The 22,798-nt window shown below is 43.2% G+C and overlaps 1 protein-coding gene and 1 pseudogene across 1 annotated transcript in view; both read left to right on the top strand.

Moving 5' to 3' along the window:
* Positions 1-22,798, top strand: part of TTC39C (tetratricopeptide repeat domain 39C) — a 63,955-nt gene that overhangs the window by 27,176 nt on the left and 13,981 nt on the right. Inside the window, exons 3-8 of the mRNA XM_084849692.1 lie at positions 7,338-7,466; positions 10,636-10,750; positions 12,839-13,193; positions 18,873-19,041; positions 21,562-21,655; positions 22,446-22,550. Coding sequence (XP_084705818.1) covers positions 7,338-7,466; positions 10,636-10,750; positions 12,839-13,193; positions 18,873-19,041; positions 21,562-21,655; positions 22,446-22,550 — 967 coding nt within the window. The remainder of the gene's footprint in view (positions 1-7,337; positions 7,467-10,635; positions 10,751-12,838; positions 13,194-18,872; positions 19,042-21,561; positions 21,656-22,445; positions 22,551-22,798) is intronic.
* Positions 15,008-18,745, top strand: LOC146347040 (uncharacterized; annotated as a pseudogene).

Here is a 22,798-nt window from a genome sequence, read left to right as displayed (position 1 = left end):
AGATGGTCATTGCCTCAATCTGCTTGTGAGCTTTAAAAGGCATCTGGCTGGCTTTTGGAAGCAGGGTAGTGGGCTAGACAGGGTGGGCAACTGGTAGGCCAAACCATCTGGAGGGCCACAAATCCCATCAGCCCTACCCAGCATAGCTAATAGTGAGGGATTATGGGAGTTGTAGCCCTCCAGATCTTTGGCATACAAGTTGGTCATCCCTGGACTAGATGGACATTGGTCTGATCTGGCAAGGCAAGCTGTACTGAATTCAATGGGGATTCACTTCTAAGGCAGGCTTCCCCAACCTGATGTAACCCAATGCATCTGGAGGGCAACTCCCATCCTCCCCAGCCAGCATGGATAGTTAGGGTATGCTGGGAGTTGTAGTCCAACACATCTGGAGGGCACCTGGTAGGGGAAGGCTGTTCTAAGTGTTGACATCTGGCCTGTAGCTGCCATGTGCTGTATCCAGTATTGGTCCTACTTAGCGTTAACCCATTGAAATGAATGGGACTCAAGTTAGACTAACATTGGATACAACCCTGTGCCTTCAGAGAATGCACTTCTTTTAAACTACATCAATAGGCTGCTGTCTTCTGAAGTAGCCCCACATACACAAATAGATGTTTCCGTTTCTCTCACTGGAAGGGAAAGGGGAAAGGAAAGCCAAAGTCCTGTGGCCTTGGAGCGTTTACTGCTGATAGCTGCTGATGTGGGAGTATCTGAGAATTAAATATGCTGATATTTGGGTTATAGTCACTTTATGTTATTTGCATTGGAAGTATTTGAATCTTGGTCAGTTTTGTACTCAGTGATACAGTATCCAACTACTTAATCTGAAAAAGGTGGTTCATTGGTAGTGGGTAACGTACACATTTTCTAACTTTTGTCTTCATGTTAGCTATACTGATTACTTTTAATCTTACCACGGATCATCATCTGAAAATTCACACATACGTTAAGTGACTGGTCATGCTGTGGTGATAATTGCCACCCTGTTAGACTGTGACCTGTTCCTCTATTCATATACTAAAGTTGTTGTTGGTTACTGAAATACTAAAGCAAGTGATAGTAGGTTGCTATTGTGGCATGAGATTTTGTAGGCAAGAGGCTTCTTTGGGTTGTATCCAATAGTGTCATTTGGCCAGTGGAAGGGAAGCACTGACAGGATGCATTTCCTTGTGGAGTGTTGGGGGGACCCTCTTGAGCAGACTTGAGATGTTCACAGGAGGCTCCAGGGGGGAGGAGAGGACGGGAAGTCCTGTTATGTAAGCAGACCTCAACTTGCATGAGAGTTGCAAATTGCAGACAGGCCACTTAACAAGATCAGCCTTGGATGGCCTTCTCTCTGTTCCATTAGCCAGGACAGCTAGGCTGGTGAGGACAAGGGAGAGGGCCTTCTCTGTGGTGGCCCCCACTCTGTAGAACTCCCTCCCTAGGGAACTTCGCCATGCCCCCTCTTTAATGACCTTCCGCCACGCATTAAAAATGTGGTTGTTCAGGCAGGCATTTGGGGTGGGTTAGGGTATTTTTAGAAATATGATGTTTTTAATGTAGAATTTTATTTTAACTGTTTTATTGTTGTACATCGCCCAGAGTGGCTGGGTGACCAGCCAGATGGGCGATTAATAAATTTAACAAACAAACAGACAAATAAATAAAGAGTTAGATTCAGCCCTTCTTTGGGATGCCACTGATGATCAAGCATCCAATTAAATAGCCTCTTGCCTATGAAAGCTCATGCCACAATAAATGATAGCTTTTAAGGTGCTGTAAAATGTTTGTTTCACATATATTGTGAAAACAGCATAGGGCTTTGTGGAACCTTTCCCACGTCAAAGTGGCAATTCCTGGGTTGTTTAACCCAGGAATTGTGGGGACAAGTGGAGTGTGCAAGCCGTTTCTGCTTTTAATTAACAACCCCGTAACACCCCATTCCTGGGTTGTTTCATGACATGCAAACCCCAGAACTCTGGGTTGTTTATGGGTTAAACAACCCAGAGTTAACCCAACAACAAATTGTTGGGTTAATTCTGGGTTGTTTAACTCATAATCAATCCAAGATTTCAGGGTTTGCACATCACGAAACAAAAGCAGAAATGGCTCGCGTTCGTCTTGCGCACTCTGCTCATACCTGCAATTAAACAATTTTTGCTGTGATGCGTGAACCAGGTTGTATGTTGTGTGTGTGTGTGTGTGTGTGTTGTAGTAGTAGTAGTAGTCCCAATTTCCTTCCATTGTTGAAATTACACAGGAAGCTGAGAAGTACAGGGATATGTCTTGTGTGGACAAATCCCACTTACAACTATGTTGTTGACACCTTATACATATATATTTTTTGTAAACCTTAATGTTTGTTAGTATCCCATCAGTATTATAAACTAGTACATAGGAACCTATGAAGAGTCATGCTGGATCAGGCAAAGGGTCCGTCTATTCCAGCATTCTGTTTACACAGTGGCCAGCTGCCCACAGAAAACCCACAAGTAGGGCATAAGCGTAACAGCACCCTCCTGCCCAACCTCCCCAGCAACTGGGGTACATAGGCATACTGCCTTGATACTGGAGGTAGTACATAGACATCAGGACTAATAGCTATTAATAGCTTTATCCATGAATTTGTCCAGTCCACCTCTAAAGCCATCCAAACTGGTGCCTATCACTATATCTTCTGGAAGTGAATTCCATAGTTTACGCACTGTGAGAAGAAATTCTTCCTTTTATCTGTCCTGAGTCTCCCACCAATCAGCTTCACGAGATGTCCCCAGGTTCTAGTATTATGAGGGAGTATGTCAAGGGAAAGGCTTAGTACAATACCTTTTTTCCTTCAGTACCTCTTCTTGCATTTTGAGGGCACAGTTGGAAATATACTTTTCTCCAACCTTGCTTATCTGAGCTGGATTGCTGAACAAGTGTAACATCCCAGCACAGCACTGTTGTACCTTGAAAAGCTTCTGCTTAGTTACTGTTCTAAATATAGCTGCAGTACTTGGCATGCCTGTGTCATTCAAAACTTCCATTAGAAAAAGCATTGGGAAACTTGCGACATGAAAGTGGAGGTGCATTTATCCTATCCAAAAGTAAAGGGATTCTGCCCATGTTATTTATTTATTTACAATATTTATATACTGCTCCAAATCAAAGATTTTGGAGCGGTGACTAACAAGATAAAAGAATAAAACACCATATTAAAACAGTTACAACATTAAAAAGAAACAGATTCTGAACTTAATAAACTGGGCTGGTCACTCAAGGAAGGCCTCGAAATAACAGTGTCTTCAGGAGGTGCCGAAAGCAAAACAACGTTGGCGCCTGCCTGACCTCCAAAGGCAGGGAGTTCCACAGGAAGGGGGCCACTACACTGAAGGCTCTTTTCCTGGTGAACTCCAGCTGAGCCATGGGTCCATGTGGAACCACCAGGAACATGCTCTCTGCTGACCTTGGTGACCTGGCAGGTTGGTAAAGAAGAAGGTTCTCTCTCAGGTATCCTGGTCCCAAGTTGTTCAGGGCTTTGTACACTAGTACTACTACCTTAAACCTGGCTTGGTAGCAAATAGGCAGCTAGTGCAGTTCCCTCAGCTAAGGAGTTACATGCTGAAAAGGGGCAGCTCCCGACAATAGCTGAGCTGCTGCATTCTGCACTAGCTCCAGCTTCTGGATCAGCCTCAAGGGCAGCCACACATAGAGTGCATTGCAGTAATCTAGTCTTGAGGTTACTAATGCCTGTACCACTGTGGCCAAGCTATTCCTGTCAAGGAGAGGCCACAGCTGGTGAACCAGCTAAAGGTTGTAAAAGGCACTCCGTGCTGCAGCAGCCACTTCAGCCTCCAGTGACAATGATGGATGTAGGAGTACTACCAGACTATGAACCTGATCTTTCAGTGGGAGCGCAACCCCATCCAAAATAGGCAATGAGCCTATCTCCCAAACCCGGATACCACTCACCCATAGGGCTTCTGTCTTGCCAGGATTCAGCTTCAGTTTACTGGCCCTCATCCAGCCCATTACTGAATCTAGATACTGATCCAGGACTTGCACAGCCTCTCCTGATTCAGATTTCACAGGGAGATAGAGCTGTGTGTCATCAGCATACTGATGGCATTTAGCTCCAAATCCCCTAATGACCGCTCCCAGCGGCTTCTTATAGATGTTAAACAGCATTGGGGACAAGATGGTACCCTGAGGCACCCCGTAGCTCAGTGGCCAAGGACTAGTCACCCAGTGTTACTCTCTGAAAGTTATAATTTGACTTTGAGGCATAGTCATTAATATGGATATGTTTTTTTTTTTAAAATTGGAGAATCTCTACAGATACTGCTGTAGCTTGTAACAGTAACTGAAAGAATTTATGGAACTTAATTCTCTTTTTAGCTAATACAGTATGACATCATTTTTAATTCAACTCTATATGAAGCATCCAGTTATGTTAGGAGAAGCAAAGACAGGGACTTAGTGAATTTCTGCTTTTCCTTGTCTTGATGCGTATTAAGTTACATTCACCATGTTTATAGAGTGAGGAGGCAGCAACCTTTGTATTTCAGATGTATTTTATCACACGTTATTTTATTTATCGTATTTTAATTTGTGTATGTGTTACGCCGGCACTTTTCCAGCTGCACTGGCTGCCGGTCCATTTCTCGACCTGATTCAGAGTGCTGGTATTAACATTCAAAGCCCTTAACGGCTTGGGGCCAGGTTATCTGAAGGATCGCCTCCTCCAATATGTGCCTGCCCAGACATTAAGATCATCCTCAGCAGTCCTTCTCCATGAGCCCCTGCCAAAGGAAGTGAGGTGGGTGGCTACTAGGAGGAGGGCCTTTTCTGCTGTGCCACCCTGGCTGTGGAATGAGCTCCCTAATGAGGTTAGCTTGGCACCTACATTGTATTTGTTCCGGTGCCTGGTGAAGACCTTTTTATTTTCCCAGGCATTGTAGCTTTCTAGTCTTTTAGCTTTGCTGTTTTAAATCTATATTTTAAATCTCTGCATTGCTGCTAGGTTGTATTCTGTTTTTATTCTGGTTGTATTGTTATATTGTGGTTTTAATGCTTTAATATTTTATATTGTTTTACTGTGTGCATTTTGGTTTTAATTTTTGTGAACCTCCCAGAGAGCTTCGGCTGTTGGGCGGTATAGAAATAAATAAATAAATAAATAAAATTAAAATAAACCTGGGAAGTATAGCAAGGAGTTAGCTTTTAGGAGGTACACTTTCTCTGTCAGGAATTATAATTCAGGTTTGTTGAAATGAAACTGTTAAAATAATTCCATAAGAATTCTGTCAGTCCATCAAAACTAAAAGCCAAATATGAATATTCTATATATTGAGATGCTACTATAACTTCATGCTGTATTGGTAACCTGTAAACAGTTATTATATCAGTCGTACCCGAGAAGAAAAGAACGGAGCTATAATTTCTAGCAGACTGGGTCCCATATTCTAGAATTTTAAAATGTGGTGCATAGTAAAATGTCTTCCATTATATATGAAGTTGAAGAGTGCAGTTTTCTAAACACTGTGGCCCCATTCCAATAGTCTAACTTTTAAAAATAATAATAGCAGTCTCCTGATGCCAGCTGATGTAGCATTTGAGCTAACTATAAGTAATATGCTAAAAGCGTCATTTTTTGATGATGCACTGGAATGGACAACTTGTTAAGCACTAAGGGCTCCATTGGGATTATCATGCATTCAAGCCAGTTCTTGGTATCTTAATTACATATATCTTGTGTATTAGTTATGAATATGGTGGATGTCAAATGACAATTGAGATGTTCTTGCTCTACAGCAGTCTTCTCCAGCCTGATGCCCTCCAGGTGTGTTGGATTACAGCTTCCATCATTGCTGGCTAGCACGACCAAGCTGCTCTGTAGTATCTTTACTTGGGAAATAGTTGCTCTAACAGTGAATCACCTCTCTTGAGAAATTGTCTCATACGGATTTAGACATCCTAAGTGTTGAAAACCAAGGAGATGAGATTCATCTGTCCTGGCTCCTTAGCATTTTCTTGTTGCATTTTGAAACCACTAGGCCAAAGGAAGTCTATACTATTGAACACTGCTTAGGCTGCAAACATAAGCGTTCAAGATTTATAATTATGGGGCACTGTTAATTGTGATCTCGACAATTAGATTATGTGTGTAATGATTAGAAGAAAGTCTTCAGTTAATTTTATACTGTTCCATTGGGAAGCGTTCATCCTACTTCCCTTCTACGCTGCCTTGTTCAGTGCATGACAATAAAGACAGCATGTCCTAATTTTTTAAGTTAACGTCCCATCTTGTCTGTCAGTAGGGATGTACGAAAGTGACTTACCTTTCACGGATTCTGTTGATGGGGGGGGAGGCGTTCCGTCCTTCTCCCCGGAAGCCTGGCCGGGGGGGAGGTGCTCCGTTCCTCCCCCCGGAATCCTTGAACAGCCGGCTGTGCTCCGCAGCAGCTCTGCGGAGCAGCCGGCCAGGCCAGGCCACAGCCGTCCGCAGCCGCATTTCCAGCTGCGGAGGGCTCTGGGTAAAAAACAAACAACCCCCCCCGTGTATGCAAATGGCGGCGGCTACAGCCGCCGCCATTTGTGTTCCTTGTTTTTACCATCTTAATCTACGTAAATATTTATGTAGACAATGACGGCGAAAATAAAGGGGAATGCAAATAGCGTAGCGGGCGCTTTTTGCGTCCCTTTTTGATTCCCCGTTTTAGCCTACGTAAATCTTTACGTAGGCTAAAATGGTGAATCAGAAGGGGACGCAAATAGCGCTTGCTACGCTATTAGGGTTCCCCTTTATTTTCGCTGTCATAGTCTACGTAAATATTTACGTAGATTAAGATGGCAAAAAGAAGGAACGCAAATGGCGGCGGCCGTAGCCGCCGCCATTTGTGTATGCGGTTTGTTTGTTTTTTTTAACCCACCCAACCATGATAGGCTACGTAAAGATTTATGTAGCCTATCACGTCTTTTTTTTTTTTTTTTTACACAAGCCTGGAAATGGTGGCGGTGGCAGCCGGTTGGAAGACTGGCCGCCGCCGCCCGGAAGATCTGCCCCAGGTGAGTCTCGTCCCGGGCGAGATCCGTGTGGGGGAGGCAGGCCATTCCGCCACAGATTTCAGTGGGCCGAATGCACTGGCATTCGGCCTCACCGAGATCCGTGGCAGAATTCTCTGACATCCCTATCTGTCAGTGGCTTTTAAATGCAGTGCTCTTGTGTGAGATGGTTATTTCTTAGATAGTGAGCTTATTTCAAGTGCTTATAAAACAGTTTATATAACATCCTTAGTCTGTGAAACAGTAAGCAGGTTTACATCAGCACATCACTTTACGATTCAGTGGTCTTTCTTTTTATATTTTAACAGAATGCCATGATGACTTTTGAAGAAGAAAAAATGCAGTTGGCATGTGACGACTTAAAAGCTACCGAAAAACTGTGTGAGAGTGAAGAAGCAGGAGTTATAGAAACAATAAAAAATAAAATTAAGAAGAATGTAAGTGCAGCACTGCTAATACGTGAATGAACGCGTACTGTGCTTATATGGCAAATGCTTCCTAGATATCTATCCTCAGGGGCTTTTTAGCTTATAATACATGTTTACATGACTTTCTCAGATTCACTTTTGTTGCTTTCAATCATGACCTCCTGCTAATTAACTCAAAGTGGCATACATGGTTCTCTTACCCTCACAATAATCCTGTAGGTTAAGCTCAAAGAGTGACTGGTCCAAGATCACCCAGTGAGCTTAATGGCTGAGTAGACTTGAAACTTAGTCCTTCCAGTCCTGGTCCTACATCCTCTCTCCACAACGCTACACTGGCTTCTAGTTTCAGATCTGAACCATTGCTCTGATTTACTGCGTTGTGGAATTTTCAAGATGCCTGACTGGTGTTCACTCAAATATACATCTTTTTCCAAGCTTTGTCCTTGTACTTCACTACTCCAGGCAGGGGATACCAAAGCTAGTTGTCTCAACTTCCAAGTACAGACAAGTTCTTGTAATTGATGGACAGCATCCTGGGTCCTGGTTGTCCAGACCAAATGTAGCATGATTCGGCTATTCACTGTAAAAAAAGCTTTCTTTTAAGCAAGACTAGCCATTTCTTTGGTGTGTATTAGCTGCCTGTTGGTAGATAACTGGCTTTTTTTCTTTTTGTGAAGTTTGTTCCCTGTTCCTGGTTCCATGTCTGCCTCCTTTCAATTTGCTAGGCATCCAGAGTCATTGATAGTGGTGGCTGATACCTCCAAATGGTATCTACAAGCCCCTAGCTCTGATAAGTGAATTCTATAATAGTTTCCCTTGGCTTATCCTACCTGCTTCACACCACCTCTGCCCATGGAAGCCCCTCCCCCATGATCAAAGGTAGTATTGTTCTTCTGAATTCCAGGTACTGGGGACAGGTGAAGAGAGCTGTCCACCCTGCTCCCCCCAATGTTTTCTGCTATTATATCAGTAGCTTTGGATTGACTCCTGCTGGCAGTAGAATGCTGTACTAGGTGAGGGCAACTTGCCTGAAACCACAAACTGAGCAGAGAGGGTGGCTTCTGAGCCCCAAATATCAGAGCCCCCAAAGTAATTTGCTCTTCAGTTCCCCCCCACAATCAATTCCTCTCTACCCCCCTCATGAATTAAATCCTTATTGTCTTTCATAACCCCTTGCCTAGTTCTTCAGTGCAGCCCAATCCTCTTTTCCACTGCCTTCATTTTAGAGGCAAGACTTGGAGAGCAAAGAAAGTGTGAAGGGCAGCTGTTATCGGCAGCTGCCATCAATTACTAAACTGGCTTTTAACACCCACTTTTAATATTGCTTCAACCTATTGGTGCCCTCTTCAGTGGTTCTAATCATGTATAAGTTCTACGTATGAGGAGAGCTTTAGTACCCTGGAAAATCCGGGCTCTAAATCTTGAGGAGAACCTCCACAGATAGAAGAAGCCCTCCACTGCACACAAGTTGCCCTCTAAGTGTAGAGGGCGATGAGAGTGGCAACGAGAGTGTGCTTGCCCCTACTCCATGCACGCAGTTTGTGCATGATTAGAACGACTGAGCATGACTTGAGTTGCAGATTCGTACAGACATTTGCAGCATCATGACTCAACAGCTATGTGTGGGTCTCGGCTTACCTTCAGAGCTTGGCTACTCGTTCTAAACAGACTCTTAAAATTCAAAATGACATTTAAGAAGCTAACTTTTTTTTGTACTTAACAAATAATTATGATTAGTATATTACTCTCTCAACCATTAAAAGCTGATAATGTGTTTCCACTTCAGTTACCACCACCTGTTATATACATGTAGTCAGCATGTCTCCTCTGCTAAAGGAGAATGATTAATTTTGGCTAGTATCCCATTGGTACTGCTTATCTTTGCTAGTTCAGTAGAACTAGTGCAGTTCACTGTGTAGTCTATAAATAATTTAAGCTTTGGTTCCCTTTGAGAATACACTGCATTATTAATGTTGAGTGTATAAAGTCTGGGCAGTTCGTTTAGATTTGCTATTCCATATATTTTCTAATGGGAAAATGAGGAGTAGGTCTCTTATTTTTCAGTTCCCAGTGAGCTACTGCATCTCTACATAGCATGTTGGCTTTAGCAGAGCTGTGGGGTTGGGGATAGGGAACCAACAGACTCCCATATTAAGCAGCCTGTTCTTCTCAGGATATTACATTTTTGTAGAAGACCATAACCCCCTCTGACATTTAAAGAAAGAGGTGATATATTCTATGTGTGGCCCTCCAGATGTTGCTGGACTACCACTCCCATCAGCCCTTGCCATTGGATATGCTGGCTAGAGCTGATGGGAGTTGCAGTTCAACAACATCTAGAGGGCCAAACATTCTGCACCCATGTACTATTGCAAATTAAAATATGAAGTGGACTGCGGTTTTATTTAAAGGGTATTCTCTTGTATTGCTACTAACTCTGTGGTATTTGATACTTCACAGTTCTTTCTATGGTGCCACAGAATGACAAAATGATGTCAAACTAAGCTGGCAAACTCCAGAGTGACACGGATGGGGCGTATGCTTGCTTCATGTTTCTACCGTACTGTTTAGGGGTCTACATTAGAATTGTGACTCCCACTCCCTATATGAAAGAGGATGCTTTCAATAGTGAACTTGTTTTGTAACAAGTGGGAAATGCACAATATTTGCTGTTTCAAAACATATCAACAAAGTTTTATCCATGTGATATGAAATTGTCTTTAGAAATGGGTATAGTTCCAATGTTCTAGGATTTCTACACATTTTTGTTTGTTTAACTTAACCTGATGGGAAACATTTCTGTGATCTTTGTACAGCCCCACACTGCTTCTGCACACACAGAATACTGTTTTGGCAAACTTCTAAAGCTACACTAGGCTTTTAGCTGGTGTCCTGTCCCCTTAATCTGTGGACACGGTCAAGCGGTGTGGCTTCTACCTTCCCGCCCAGTTCTCTTTTGAATGCCACATGGGAATATCTTTAGAACCTTGCTGCATTCACTAGAGCTTTGTGGGGGGAAACCTATTTTAGTTTTTTTTATTCATTCTTTCTCTTTGCTTAATGTTTCTTCTTCTTTGATCGACTAGGAGCTGCATTACAAGGGAGTACACATTGCCTGTGTTAGGAGAATTTAAGATGCATATGATGTTTCCAGTTTTCTCCCATGGTTTTCAAACAGGTTGATGGCCGAAAGACTGCCCCATCCATGATTGATCGACTCCAGAGACAGATCATTGTAGCTGACTGTCAAGTTTACCTTGCTGTGCTCTCTTTTGTAAAACAAGAATTATCAGGTCAGCTCTGGCTTCTAATATTAATGTCTTAATTTTTTCATGGCATTTGGTTGGAAATTTTGTTGCATTGACTGGGTTCGGATGATCAGACAGGGAAAAGAAGCCACCGTTGGTCTCCCCCCATGAGTGCCAGTTGTGCGATTGCGGTATTCCTAATTACCCATGACATGGCGCAGGTTAGTGTGTTATCCGAACCTGGCAAGGTGTGCAGCAGGGTGGCTTCTAACTCCCCTGCAACCCATGGCTTATTGTAGAGGTTGTGGGGTGTTTAGAAGTCACCACTGCTGTGCACCTTGCTGGGTTCAGACATCATGTTAACCTGTGCTGCGTAGTAGGTAATTAGGGTAATCACATGACTGGCAATCACAGGGCCAAACGCAGCCTTTGAGTTCCCTAGGTTTTTCTTTCTCTTATGTGGGAAGAAAGTACTACATTTTGTTGATCAATTTTACTTGAAGGTGACCTTAAAACTACAGTTTACCTTCTAGTACCTTCCGGTAAAGACAGCCTGGCAAAAGGAAAATAAACCTTTCCCTTTCCTTTGGATAATGTAGCTTGCTTTGTGTATGGTTTCAGTACATCTGTTACATTTCAGTAACAGGCTATTTTTATGGGTTGTTGGTCTCTGTTAACATTGTTGGTAGAAAAAGAAACATACTGATATTAATGAATTGCTGTAGTAACAGTGGTTCTGTGTCAAGACAGTGTTTTACATTACTGTCACCTTAGATATTGGGAACAGCTTAAATACATCTAGTCCATGAACATATATCAGTCCATGAACGCTTATGCCATAATAAGTGTGTTTGTTTTTAAGGAGCCAGAACACTCTTTGAAGCTTTACCTTGTGTTTTTTTGTAAGTTAGTATTTTATCTCATAAAGCAGAAAACCTACGTAAGGTTGTTCTGAAGCATACCCCACGTTCCTTATCTGTGGCTGTGCGGTTCAAGGTGGTGAAAGGAGTGTTATAACAGGCTTGCATGCTAGATATTCTTCCTTTTCTGACCTGATATGTTCTTGTATACTGGTTTTGGGTCTCCTGGCACAGCATTAGGTCAGATCCTCTAGAAGGTGATGAAAGTCTCCTCCATAATAATACCATATACTTACAAACTGCTTAATTCCTTTTATCTTTTCTGGTTTAAAAATCACATATTGGCTTTGAACATGTATATGACTTGGAAAGCTCCTTTGTGTTGTAAGTTTGCCTTGTCTTTGGCTCTAACAAACAAGTTATATTCAGTAAAAGAATCTTGTGGCACCTTAAAGACTAACACATTTATTCTGGCATTGGTTTTCCTGGACACTGTTCACTTCATCACATGCATGAAGTGTTAAATTGGCAGATCTATATAAAGATGCTAGGGAGTGTGGGGGGGACAAACAGTGTTGTCAGAGGGAACTGAAATGCAAAAAAGTACTCAGTGATAATTACCGTAACAGTTGCTATTCACAAAAAGGTGTTGGGTAATAACACTGACCTCATTGTATTGGTGAGCTGATTAACGTATGTAGTGTGATTAAAAAACAACAACCCTTTGACCTTATTCAAACCACGGGAAATACAGTTGAATCTCTTCATGAATTGTACTTCAGCAATTTCACATTCATAGGGGCCACGGTGGCTTAGTGGTTAAGACGCTGAACTGCAAACCGGAAGGTCGGCAGGACAGCAGTTCGAGACCCGAGTGCCATGTGACAGAGTGAGCTCCTGTCTTCGGTCCCAGCTTCTGCCAACATAGCAGTTCGAAAGCAAGAAATTGCAAGTAGATAAATAGGTACCGCTTTGGCGGGAAAGGTAACAGCGTTCCGTGCACCTCGGTGTTCAGTCATGCTGGCCACATGACCACGGAAGCGTCTTCGGACAGCGCTGGCTCTTCGGCTTAGAAATGGAGATGAGCACCACACCCTAGAGTCGGACACGACTGGTTGGGGACACCTTTTAATTTCACATTGGCATCTGTTTTTGTTCAAGAATGGCCACCTTAAGTTCATTCACAAATGACTATAGTCTGGGATTCTTACTCTATAGTTGCTCTGTTTGAAAAAGCTTTTCTTTCTGACTGAAATCTTTTTTCCCCCCTCAGCTTATATAAAAGGTGGGTGGATCCTTAGAAAAGCTTGGAAAATCTACAATAAGTGCTATACAGACATTAATACACTTCAGGAATTATACCAGAAGAAGATAAATCGGGAATCCTTGACTTCTGATGCTGCAAATGATAATCATGTTGCTGCAGAAGATGTAACGGAGGATTCGCTAAACAGACTGAAAGGTGCTGTTAGCTTTGGATATGGACTTTTTCATCTTTGCATATCCATGGTGCCCCCAAACCTGCTCAAAATCATCAACCTGCTGGGTTTTCCTGGAGACCGCCTACAGGGCCTTTCTTCACTGATGTATGCAAGTGAAAGTAAGGACATGAAGGCCCCTTTAGCTACGTGAGTAGCTATATTGCAATGCTTTGGTAATAACTTAGTACTGAAAGTAAGTGAACTGCAAGCCAAAATACGTGAGAAAACAGTCTTGGTTTCTTGTTTTTGTTTTAAATGGAAACATCAGCAGGGAGAGTGGCTGTAGCTCAATGGTAGAGCAGATGCTTTGCATGCAGAAGGTCTCAGGTTCAATCCCCGGCATCTCTAGGTAGGGCTACAAAAGAATCCTGCCTGAAACCCTGGAGAGGCTCTGCCGGCCAGTGTTGACAATTACTGGGCTAGATGGATTAAGGGTCTGACTCAGTATAAGGCATCTTCCTAAAATTAGGAGCAGCTTGATGTGCCATGGCTTATGACACTGAAGACTAATAAGAGGACTTGAATTCATAGTGGAGGGTTATTGTATCCTCTAATGATTTTTAGTGAATACAAATTCTTACACTTGAGATGAATGCTAATGAAACAAACAATTTGTAAGCTGTTGCTAATTTTAAACATTTTACTAGTCTTCAATAACTTGGTACAGAATTTCTAATTTAAGATGAGGATTTGTAAAAACTTTTGTATGCTTCTATGTGTACCAGTGGTGGAACACCCTGCTTGAAACATGAATGGTTTGAGTCAGAGCCCTGTTGTGGTCTGCAGCTGACATATGGAACTCCTGCATTTAGACTTCTCTGTTCATTTCAGTGGAGGAGGGGGTACTTATGCACACACAATTACTTTACACAATTGGAGCCTCCCTTTTCCTTTCAAATGAATGTGGGTAACCCTGTGGCAAAGGACCTCTGTTTTGCTGATTCTGCAGCTGCAAAAAATCTCTGGCTTGGGGTAGAATACTCTGAATGCAGCCTGCATCTTATATCAACTAATGCAAACCAGTTGAAATCAATAAACTGTACACCTTTAATGTTTGTAGGAATACTCTTTTCGTTGTTAAGAAGAGTTCAGTCAGCACTTAGTGTTAAATGTGTAATTGGAGCTTTTTTTTCCTGCTTTAGATTACAGCTATAAACCTTGAGTAAATTTCTAACTTGTTTCTGTTTTGGTGCTGGTAATGTGATTTAACCTGTTAACTCACATTATAGTCAGAATGCGCAACGGGTTTTTCTGGGAAATTGGATACCCCTTTTCTTAGTATCAGAACTCCAGATTTAGAAATCAAAGAACAGTGCTATGTTCTTCCATTCTACTTTAGTTGAATAAAGGTAATCTTACTTACTCCCCCCCTCCCATGTTTGGATACAATGGGTTGTATTCAATGTTAGTCCTACTTAGACTAACATGGAATACAACCCTACATCTCAATCCTGAATTCTGGGTGTACTCCAGCTCACTTCAGTAGCGGGGGAGCTTTGGTATGTGCTAGGGGATGCATAGTGAGGGCTTCCCCTTCCTCCGAAATGAAGATGAAGGCCAGCTATTGCAGGACATCTGTCTCCATATCGAAGTACACATTTCCCTTTTTGCACTATTCTGTTAATGAAGTGTGAAGGGGTGTGTGTGTTAATCTATCTCAGCTTTGTCCCCCAGAGTTTCTGTAGAACAGCATGCTAGACCTGGGGGATGGGGGGGGGGTGGAGTTGCAGTAGTATCTCCCTCACCAGGTGCCCTGGCCCACAGTCTACTGGGTTTGAGTGTGTATATTTAAAAGTGGGTGCTTGGGACAGAATAGGGATTCTGTTGATGTACCGCCCACCCCGTTGCCCAACAGTCTCCCTTCCTGAGCTAGCCGGCGTAATCTCGGCGGTGGTGATGGAGTCCCCCCGGCTTGTTCTGCTGGGAGACTTCAACATCCATGCTGAGGCTGCCCTGTCGGGATGACCATGGGGCTGTCCCAAGTGGTTTCTGGCCCCACTCATACAGCAGGTCACACTCTAGACCTAGTTTTCTATGCTGCACAGGATGACAGTGATCTCGGTGTGGAGGGACTTTCTGTTGTTCTGTTGTCATGGACAAAGCACTACCTGGTGGGGTTTAGACTCACTGGAACTCAGTGCCTCTGCAGGGGTGGGGGACCAATTAAGCTGGTCCGCCCCAGGATGCTGATGGATCTGGATGGTTTCCTGACAGCTCTTGGGGATTTTCCTGCTGCCTCGGCAGGCGATTCTGTTGAAGCCCTGGCTGATCTCTAGAATGGGGAAATGGCTAGGGTGGTGGACATGATTGCTTTTGAGCGTCCCCTCGTATGGAGTGGAGCCAAACCAGCACCCTGGTTCTCTAGGGAACTGGCAGTGATGAAGCGAATGAGACGGATACTAGAGTGACGTTGGCGGAAAACTTGGAACGAATCCGATCAAACATGGGCTAGAGCTTATTTGAAAGCCTACTCCGTGGCAGTGAGGGCAGCAAAGCAGTCTTTCTTTTCTGCCACCATTGCATCTGCAGAGAGCCGGCCAGCGGAGCTGTTCTGAGTGGCCAGGGGCCTTCTACGTCCTGGCCCATGTGATAAACATTCTGACCACTCGATAGCCCGCTGTGAACGACTTGCTCAGCACTTTGCTGATAAAATCGGTCAGATCCATTTTGACTTGGATGCTGTAGTTGATGCAGATCCTGTGGATGTCACTTTGGCTCCTGCTTGTTCAGTGTTGATGGATTCTTTTCAATTTGTGCAGCCCAAGGATGTGGACAGGATCCTTGGAGTGGTGAGAGCCATCACATGTATGCTGGATCCTTGCCCCTCCTGGCTTATTAAAGAGGCCAGAGGAGGACTGGCTGAGTGGATAACGGGAGTGGTTAATGCCTCTTTGGAACAAGGTATTGTTCCATTATGCTTAAAAGAGGTGGTTGTGAGACCTCTGTTGAAGAAGCCTTCCCTGAATCCCACCATACTAGATAACCATCGTCCAGTCTCTAACGTACCATTTTGGGGCAAGGTATTAGAATGTGTGGTGACCTCCCAGCTCCAGGGGTTCCTGGATGAAACGGATTATCTAGATCCATTTCAATCTGGTTTCAGGCCTGGGTATGGGACGGAGACAGCTTTGGTCGCCTTGGTGGATGACCTATGCCGGGAACTGGACAGGGGGAGTGTGTCCCTGTTAGTTCTGCTGGACCTCTCAGTGGCTTTTGATACCATCGACCATGGTATTCTTCTGGGACGCCTTGCTGGGATGGGACTTAGGGGTACTGTTTTACAGTGGCTCCATTCGTTCCTAGCGGGGCGAACGCAGAAGGTGCTGTTGGGGGATGCCTGTTTGACTTCATGGCCGTTAGCTTGTGGGGTCCCTCAGGCTTCTGTTCTGTCCCCCATGCTATTTAATGTCTACATGAAACTGCTGGGAGAGGTTATCCGGAGTTTTGGAGTTCGGTGCCACCAATATGCTGATGATGCCCAGCTCTTCTACTCCCTTCCACCAGATTCCAAGGAAGCTGTTTCTGTCCTTAACCAGTGTTTGGCATCAGTAATGAACTGGATGAGGAAGAACAAATTGAAACTTAATCCAGACAAGACAGAGGTGCTCCTGGTCAGTCAAAAGGCAGATCAGGGAATAGGGATTCAGCCTGTGTTGGATGGGGTTACACTCCCCCTGAAGACTCAGGTTCGCAGTTTGGGGGTGCTCCTGGATTCAGCCCTAAGCCTGGTTGCTCAGGTTTCAGCGGTGGCCAGGAGTGCTTTTGCACAGTTAAAACTAGTGCGCCAACTGCGCCCGTTCCTGGAGATATCGGCTCTGGCCATGGTGACACATGCCTTAGTTACATCCTGTTTGGATTACTGCAACGCACTCTACTGCAATCCTGTTTGGATTACCGCAACAGCCTATGAAGAGTGTTCGGAAACTGCGGTTGGTTCAAAGAGCTGCTGCCAGACTGTTGACTGGGGCTGGTTACAGGGAGTATACAACTCCCTTGTTAAAACAGCTTCACTGGCTTCCAGTCTGTTTCCAGGCACAATTCAAAGTGCTGGCTATGTCCTATAAAGCCTTATACAGCTCCAGTCCAGGTTGTCTGAAAGACCATATCCTCCCTTATGAACCTGCCTGTGTCCTTAGATCTTCTGGGGAGGCCCTTCTCTCAGTCCAACCACTGTCATGTTTGGTGGGAACCTGGGAGAAGGCCTTCTCAGTGGCTGCCCCACGGCTATGGAATACCCTTCCCAGGGAGGCTAGGGTGGCTCCCTCCTTGATGTGTTTCCAGAGGCAGGCTAAAACATTCTTGTTCCAGTAGGCCTTTAGGACATAGCTGGTACCTGGGGGTAAGCTGCTAAAATGCTTTTTAATGTTTTAATATAATTTTAATTGTATTGTTTACATTTTATTTTAACTTTTGTATATTCTCATATGTTTTAATTCTGTGTGTTTTAATTTTTGTAAGCTGCTTTGTGTCCCAGTACTGGGAGAAAGTTGGGGTATAAATATAATAACAATAATAACAACAACAACAACAACAACAACAACAATAATAATAATAATAATAATGAAGTCCTATGTGCAAGATGTTGCCTTCGGCTGCAGTCATAGACCTTCCTGTGCACAGCTGGAGGAGTATGAATGTTTTTTACCGTAGCCAATCATGTGGCTGACTTTCAAACCACTTTTAAATTGAGTGGCGGGGAGGGAGGGGATGATTTGCTTGTTCCAGTGGGTGTTCAATAGCAATACAAATGTCTGAAACACCTCTAGTAGCATGTATACTATTCTGCCTGTGTGTGGTGTTGTAGGACTGTGACCTTAAAAGTAGGGATGTACAAAAGTCACTTACCTTTTCAAAGGGTGACATTCGCGGTGGGGGGGGGAGGCGCACCATCCCTCCCCCTGAAATTCTCTCCAGCCGGCTCCACTCCACGGCGATTCCACGGAGCTGCCGGCCGGGGCTGCCCGCAGCCGGACATCTGGCCACTGGGCAGCCTGCACAGGGATGCAAATGGCGGCTGCCGTAGCTGCTGCCATTTGCATCCCTGTATTTTGCCGTGATAGGCTACGTAAATATTTACGTAACCTATCACAGCAAAAAACAACAACAGCGAACGCAAATGGCGGTGGCTACGGCGGCCACCATTTGCGTTCCCCCTTTTTTTTTTGGCCGTAACAGGCTACGTAACGTAGCCTATTACGGCAAAAGAGATGGGCGCAAATGGCGGCCACTACGCCATTTGCGCCCCTCTTTTTTGCCGTAATAGGCTACGTATAGGCCGTAGCTGCCATTTGTGTTCCCTTTTTTTTGCCGTGATAGGCTACGTAAATACTTACGCAGCCTATCCTGGCTTCTGCAGGGACGCAAATGGCGTCCCTGCATTAGCCGTGATAGGCTACGTAAGTATTTACGTAGCCTATCACAGCTATAATGAAGTGAATGGTGGCCGCAGCAGAGGCCACCATTCGCAAAGTTGCACAAACGGCAGCAGGTAGGTGTCCCATTTTGCGTGCCTTTCGCGGGGTGGGGGGTGCGGGGGGGCTTCGTTCCGCCACGGGTTTCGGGGGGAATACACTGGCATTCGGCCTCACTGAGATCCGTGGCGGAATTCTCTGACATCCCTACCTAAAAGACATTTTGTTTTTAAGGGATTTACTATTCCAAATATCCACTCTTCTTGCTGTGATTAAGGTGTAAATTAAGGTATTAACATAATACTGGCCTAACATATATGAGACAGAGAGAAGAGTTGGGTATCTAATCTTGTGTTAGCGTTGCCTAATTACAGAACTAGTTCGTGCCATTATCTTTTTGTGTGTGTCCTTTCAGATTAGCCTTGCTGTGGTACCATACTGTGGTTCGTCCTTTTTTTGCTTTGGATGGCAGTGATACTAAAGCTGGATTGCAAGAGGCTAAAGAGATTCTTCAGAAAAAAGAAGCTGCTTATCCAAACTCATCTCTCTTTATGTTCTTCAAGGGAAGAATACAGCGTTTAGAGGTACTGTAAGCTTTCTCTGTAGTGATCCGGTAAGATTAATTGAATCTAAAATATTTCAATGAAATACTGTCAGTTCTACAGGAAAAGGTGTTTAAAAAACAAAACAAAAAACAAGCCACCCAATTAATGGCTTTGTCTTGTTAACCTTAATGTAGCCAGGAGGATAAGATTTGGGGGTGTGGGGGAAGGGGTGAACCATGAGACTGAGTTTCATTTTTTCTATGAAAAAATAGAAACTTTTTACAGCACGTTTTTAGCTGTAATGTGCCCATGGGTGGGCAAAATGTGTAGGCAGTTTTGGATTTCAAAATAGTGTTTCATTTGGCAAAATGAGAGTAGTTCTATCTGGCTATTGTTCTATTGGCAGCATTAGTTCCTGTCGGTCTAGTGTCTTCCTGCCCCCTTGTGGGAGAAGAAATGAGTTGCTCTGAAATTGTACATAAGTAACAAGCATTAAATGACACCAGCGTGACTCAACTTACTGCTGGTAATTCGATTGTATCATATGAGACAAAACAATGGTCTTTTGTTAGTGTTTTATAATGAACTACTAGTTATTGAAATATTAATGAGCATATGCTCATCTAGTGTACATGGACAAAATGTAATATGTGAAGCATTGTAAGAACTTACTACCTAGTTGGATGTGAAAGTAGAATGCAGATTGAGGTACCTAACAATGGGGAAAGGGACTGGAGAAGAGGATTAGGAATGCTCTTGTTCATGTGAATATAGCCCTGTTGCTGCTTCGTGTGTGTGTGTGTGTGTGTATGAATGTTTCATGCATAGCTGTCTTCTGCCCTTCATCCCAACTGTACATATTGCTTTGCTTTACTGGGATGGCTCTGATGGATATGATCACTATTTATTGGATCAATAATTAAAAAGCTATAATTCTCAGCATATGTATTATGTCCGAAACTGACATAGGCTCGAAGTGTCACTGTCCCTCTAGCTTACACGTTTTAACTGCTCCGGTCAGAGGGTTTGAAAGCCTTTGGCTAGACAGATGACTGCTTAGGGAGAAGAGGTATATCCTAGAATCTGAATTCAGAGGTGCATGGCAACTTTTACTAAATTAAACTGCGTGTTTTTATGCCATGGGATTTCAAATGATGCCTTGATGCAGACTCGTTGAATGATATTGCAGGCTTTTGCTGCAAATGGGGACAACTCTTGTTCATTATACTTGTATACTCTTGCATTCTTTGTTACTTATAGGATTTAGAGTTCTGTCACAAATCTGTACTTCCTTTAACAACCAAAATAATACATTGTTTTGTCATAGAACATGAAGCAAAATCACCCGCACTAAATTAAAATATGTTAATGACACTTACTGTTTTTTGGACAGTAGAAGTACATACAACTAGTAGGGCTGTCCTGGAAATGTTTAAATTTTGCCTTTAAAAAAAATAGTGCATGTACTCAACCCTGGATCACATTCACTGATGAGTGAGTGGCATCCTCTGCAGGCCTTGTGCTCAGGGAACTATGTGGGGAACTCGCCTTCCTCCCTTTTATGTATTGAATTCCAAAATGGTGGTTGTGAGCAGCATAAGGGACTGAAACAGTTTCCTGTAAGGATCCCCAGGGAGTGTCGCTAGCAGCATCATTGCTGGCTGTAAGAGTGGGGCAGATGGGTCAGGGGCACTGTGGCATCATTGTGTGTTGCAGGGGTGTGTGCTGGGGCTGTCGCTGTCATCAGTTAATTGGTTCCCTCAGTATGGCATTTGAGCCTGCAGCCCATGGGGGGCAGTTTTTCAGGGATGTTTCAGGGATGCTGGGGGGATCTGCTGTTCATATATCACTTGGGGATTTTCCAAATGGTATGTTGTCTCCTTTGCAGGCTGAGTGGGTACAGTGTACAGCAGGGATGGGCAGAAGGTAGATCTGGATCTTCTGATAGATATCTGGATTATTTGATCAGCAAAGATTTCTGACTTCCAGTTGTTTAACTATGGCCACAACAAAATGGCTCCTCTCCTGCCCTAAACCATACTGTTAAAATGAAGAAAACTTGGGGTAACCAGAAGTGGAAGGACTGTGAGCTGAGTCCAGTTCTGGTACTGAGAACAAATTCTGTGAGCTCAGAATTCTTCAATACTAAGCGTATGTCTTTTTCACCTGGCTTCGGTCAGTGGATCTTGGGCTTCTAGTAAAAAACAAAATGCTTCCCATAAGCCTAAAGTCTTCCCAGCCCTGGTATATGGTACCTGATCAGCCAGTGTAGTGTAATTGGTGTGTTACAGAAGAGTGAACTCTTCTAGCTGTTGCTTATATCAGTGTAGCATTGTGACCTGGCTGTCTTGGAGACATGAGGACAAAAAAAGTAGTAGACTGGAGTACTGAATGGTTCACATTAATTTGAATAACCAGTGGGTTGTCTGACAGATAATCATTGTAGTTATGTTTCCTCACTTCTACACGGTTTTAGAGAGCTTTGAATTGCAGTGCTAGAATTTGTATTTATTCACATTCGCATTTTGATGATAGACCCTTTTTTCCCCTTCTTCGTAGTGTCAAATCAACAGTGCCTTGACCTCCTTTCATACTGCTTTGGAACTTGCAGCTGATCAGAGAGAGATTCAGCATGTCTGCCTATATGAAATCGGTATATAATAATACTAATATCTTTTCTTCTTTCTACTGTGTTTAACCACCGCTACTAATATCTAAACAAGATTGTGTTAACAGTACACATTATATGAAGAACCTTGCATTTTCTTTATATGGAAGCCATGTAAATAACTTCATGATCTTTACCTAGTGAAATTGCCCCTTTCGTTGTTCACAATTCATTAGTATACCATGCCTAATGATCTATTGGTGCATAAAGATTCTTTGAAATATTTGTTTATATCCTTCAACTAACTTGCATACCTCAAAAGTTAAAAATTAATGTTCAACTGTAGCTTTGACTGTATTTCCCAAGTAAGTGTGTGAATAGCATTGCATTATTAAACGACAAATACACCTCCCCCCCCCCCCCCCCGTTTTGAAAGGATGTTTTATGTATTAACTTCTTTTGGAACATAGACTGTTTTGGATACAATTAAAATTAGAGTTGTTTGATTTCAAAGAATATACATTGATACATTCTTTATCAAATGTTTGAAAGTGTAACGTTACCGTAGTTTTGTGGAGTCCTTCAGGCAGAAATCATACAGGTTTTACCTAGATCAGTGAAGGGCAACATGCTGTCTACCTGGAGATGCTTCCATCTGTTTCTGAAATGGTCTATGGATACACAAGGGGCCTGTGCTGTTTGTATGCTAAGGGATCAGGACTTGTTCAGGCATGGAAAGATACTTGTTCCTTTTTCAGATTTGATTTAGCTGTGTGTAAACCATGTATAATCCATTTCCTTTCTGCATTTAAAAATGTTTTGCTTGTTTTTACAGGCTGGTGTAGCATGATAGAAATGAATTTCAAGGATGCATTTGAATCCTTTGAGCGTCTTAAAAATGAATCAAGATGGTCCCAATGCTATTATGCCTATTTAACAGCAGGGAAGTATCACTACATTAGGATTGTTGTGTTGTGAGTGGATGGATGGATGGATGGATGAATGAATGAATGAATGAATGAATGAATGCATTGATTGGTGCAGCAAGAAAACTTACCCACAGATTTACAAATCACAACAAATTTAACAGTGGCAAATGTACATTGTGTATATCTTTCTGTTTATTGTTAGAACAAACTTGTGGGCCTGCATTGTTCTACCTGCACGATGTCTTGTATCTGCATTTCC

This window comes from Heloderma suspectum, chromosome 4, assembly GCF_057233095.1.
Source record: "Heloderma suspectum isolate Gila_16-S chromosome 4, 16-S_ref, whole genome shotgun sequence".
Classification (NCBI taxonomy): Eukaryota; Metazoa; Chordata; class Lepidosauria; order Squamata; family Helodermatidae; genus Heloderma; species Heloderma suspectum.
Note: the sequence above shows the minus strand (reverse complement) of the source record. Positions and strands in the feature narration are given on the sequence as shown.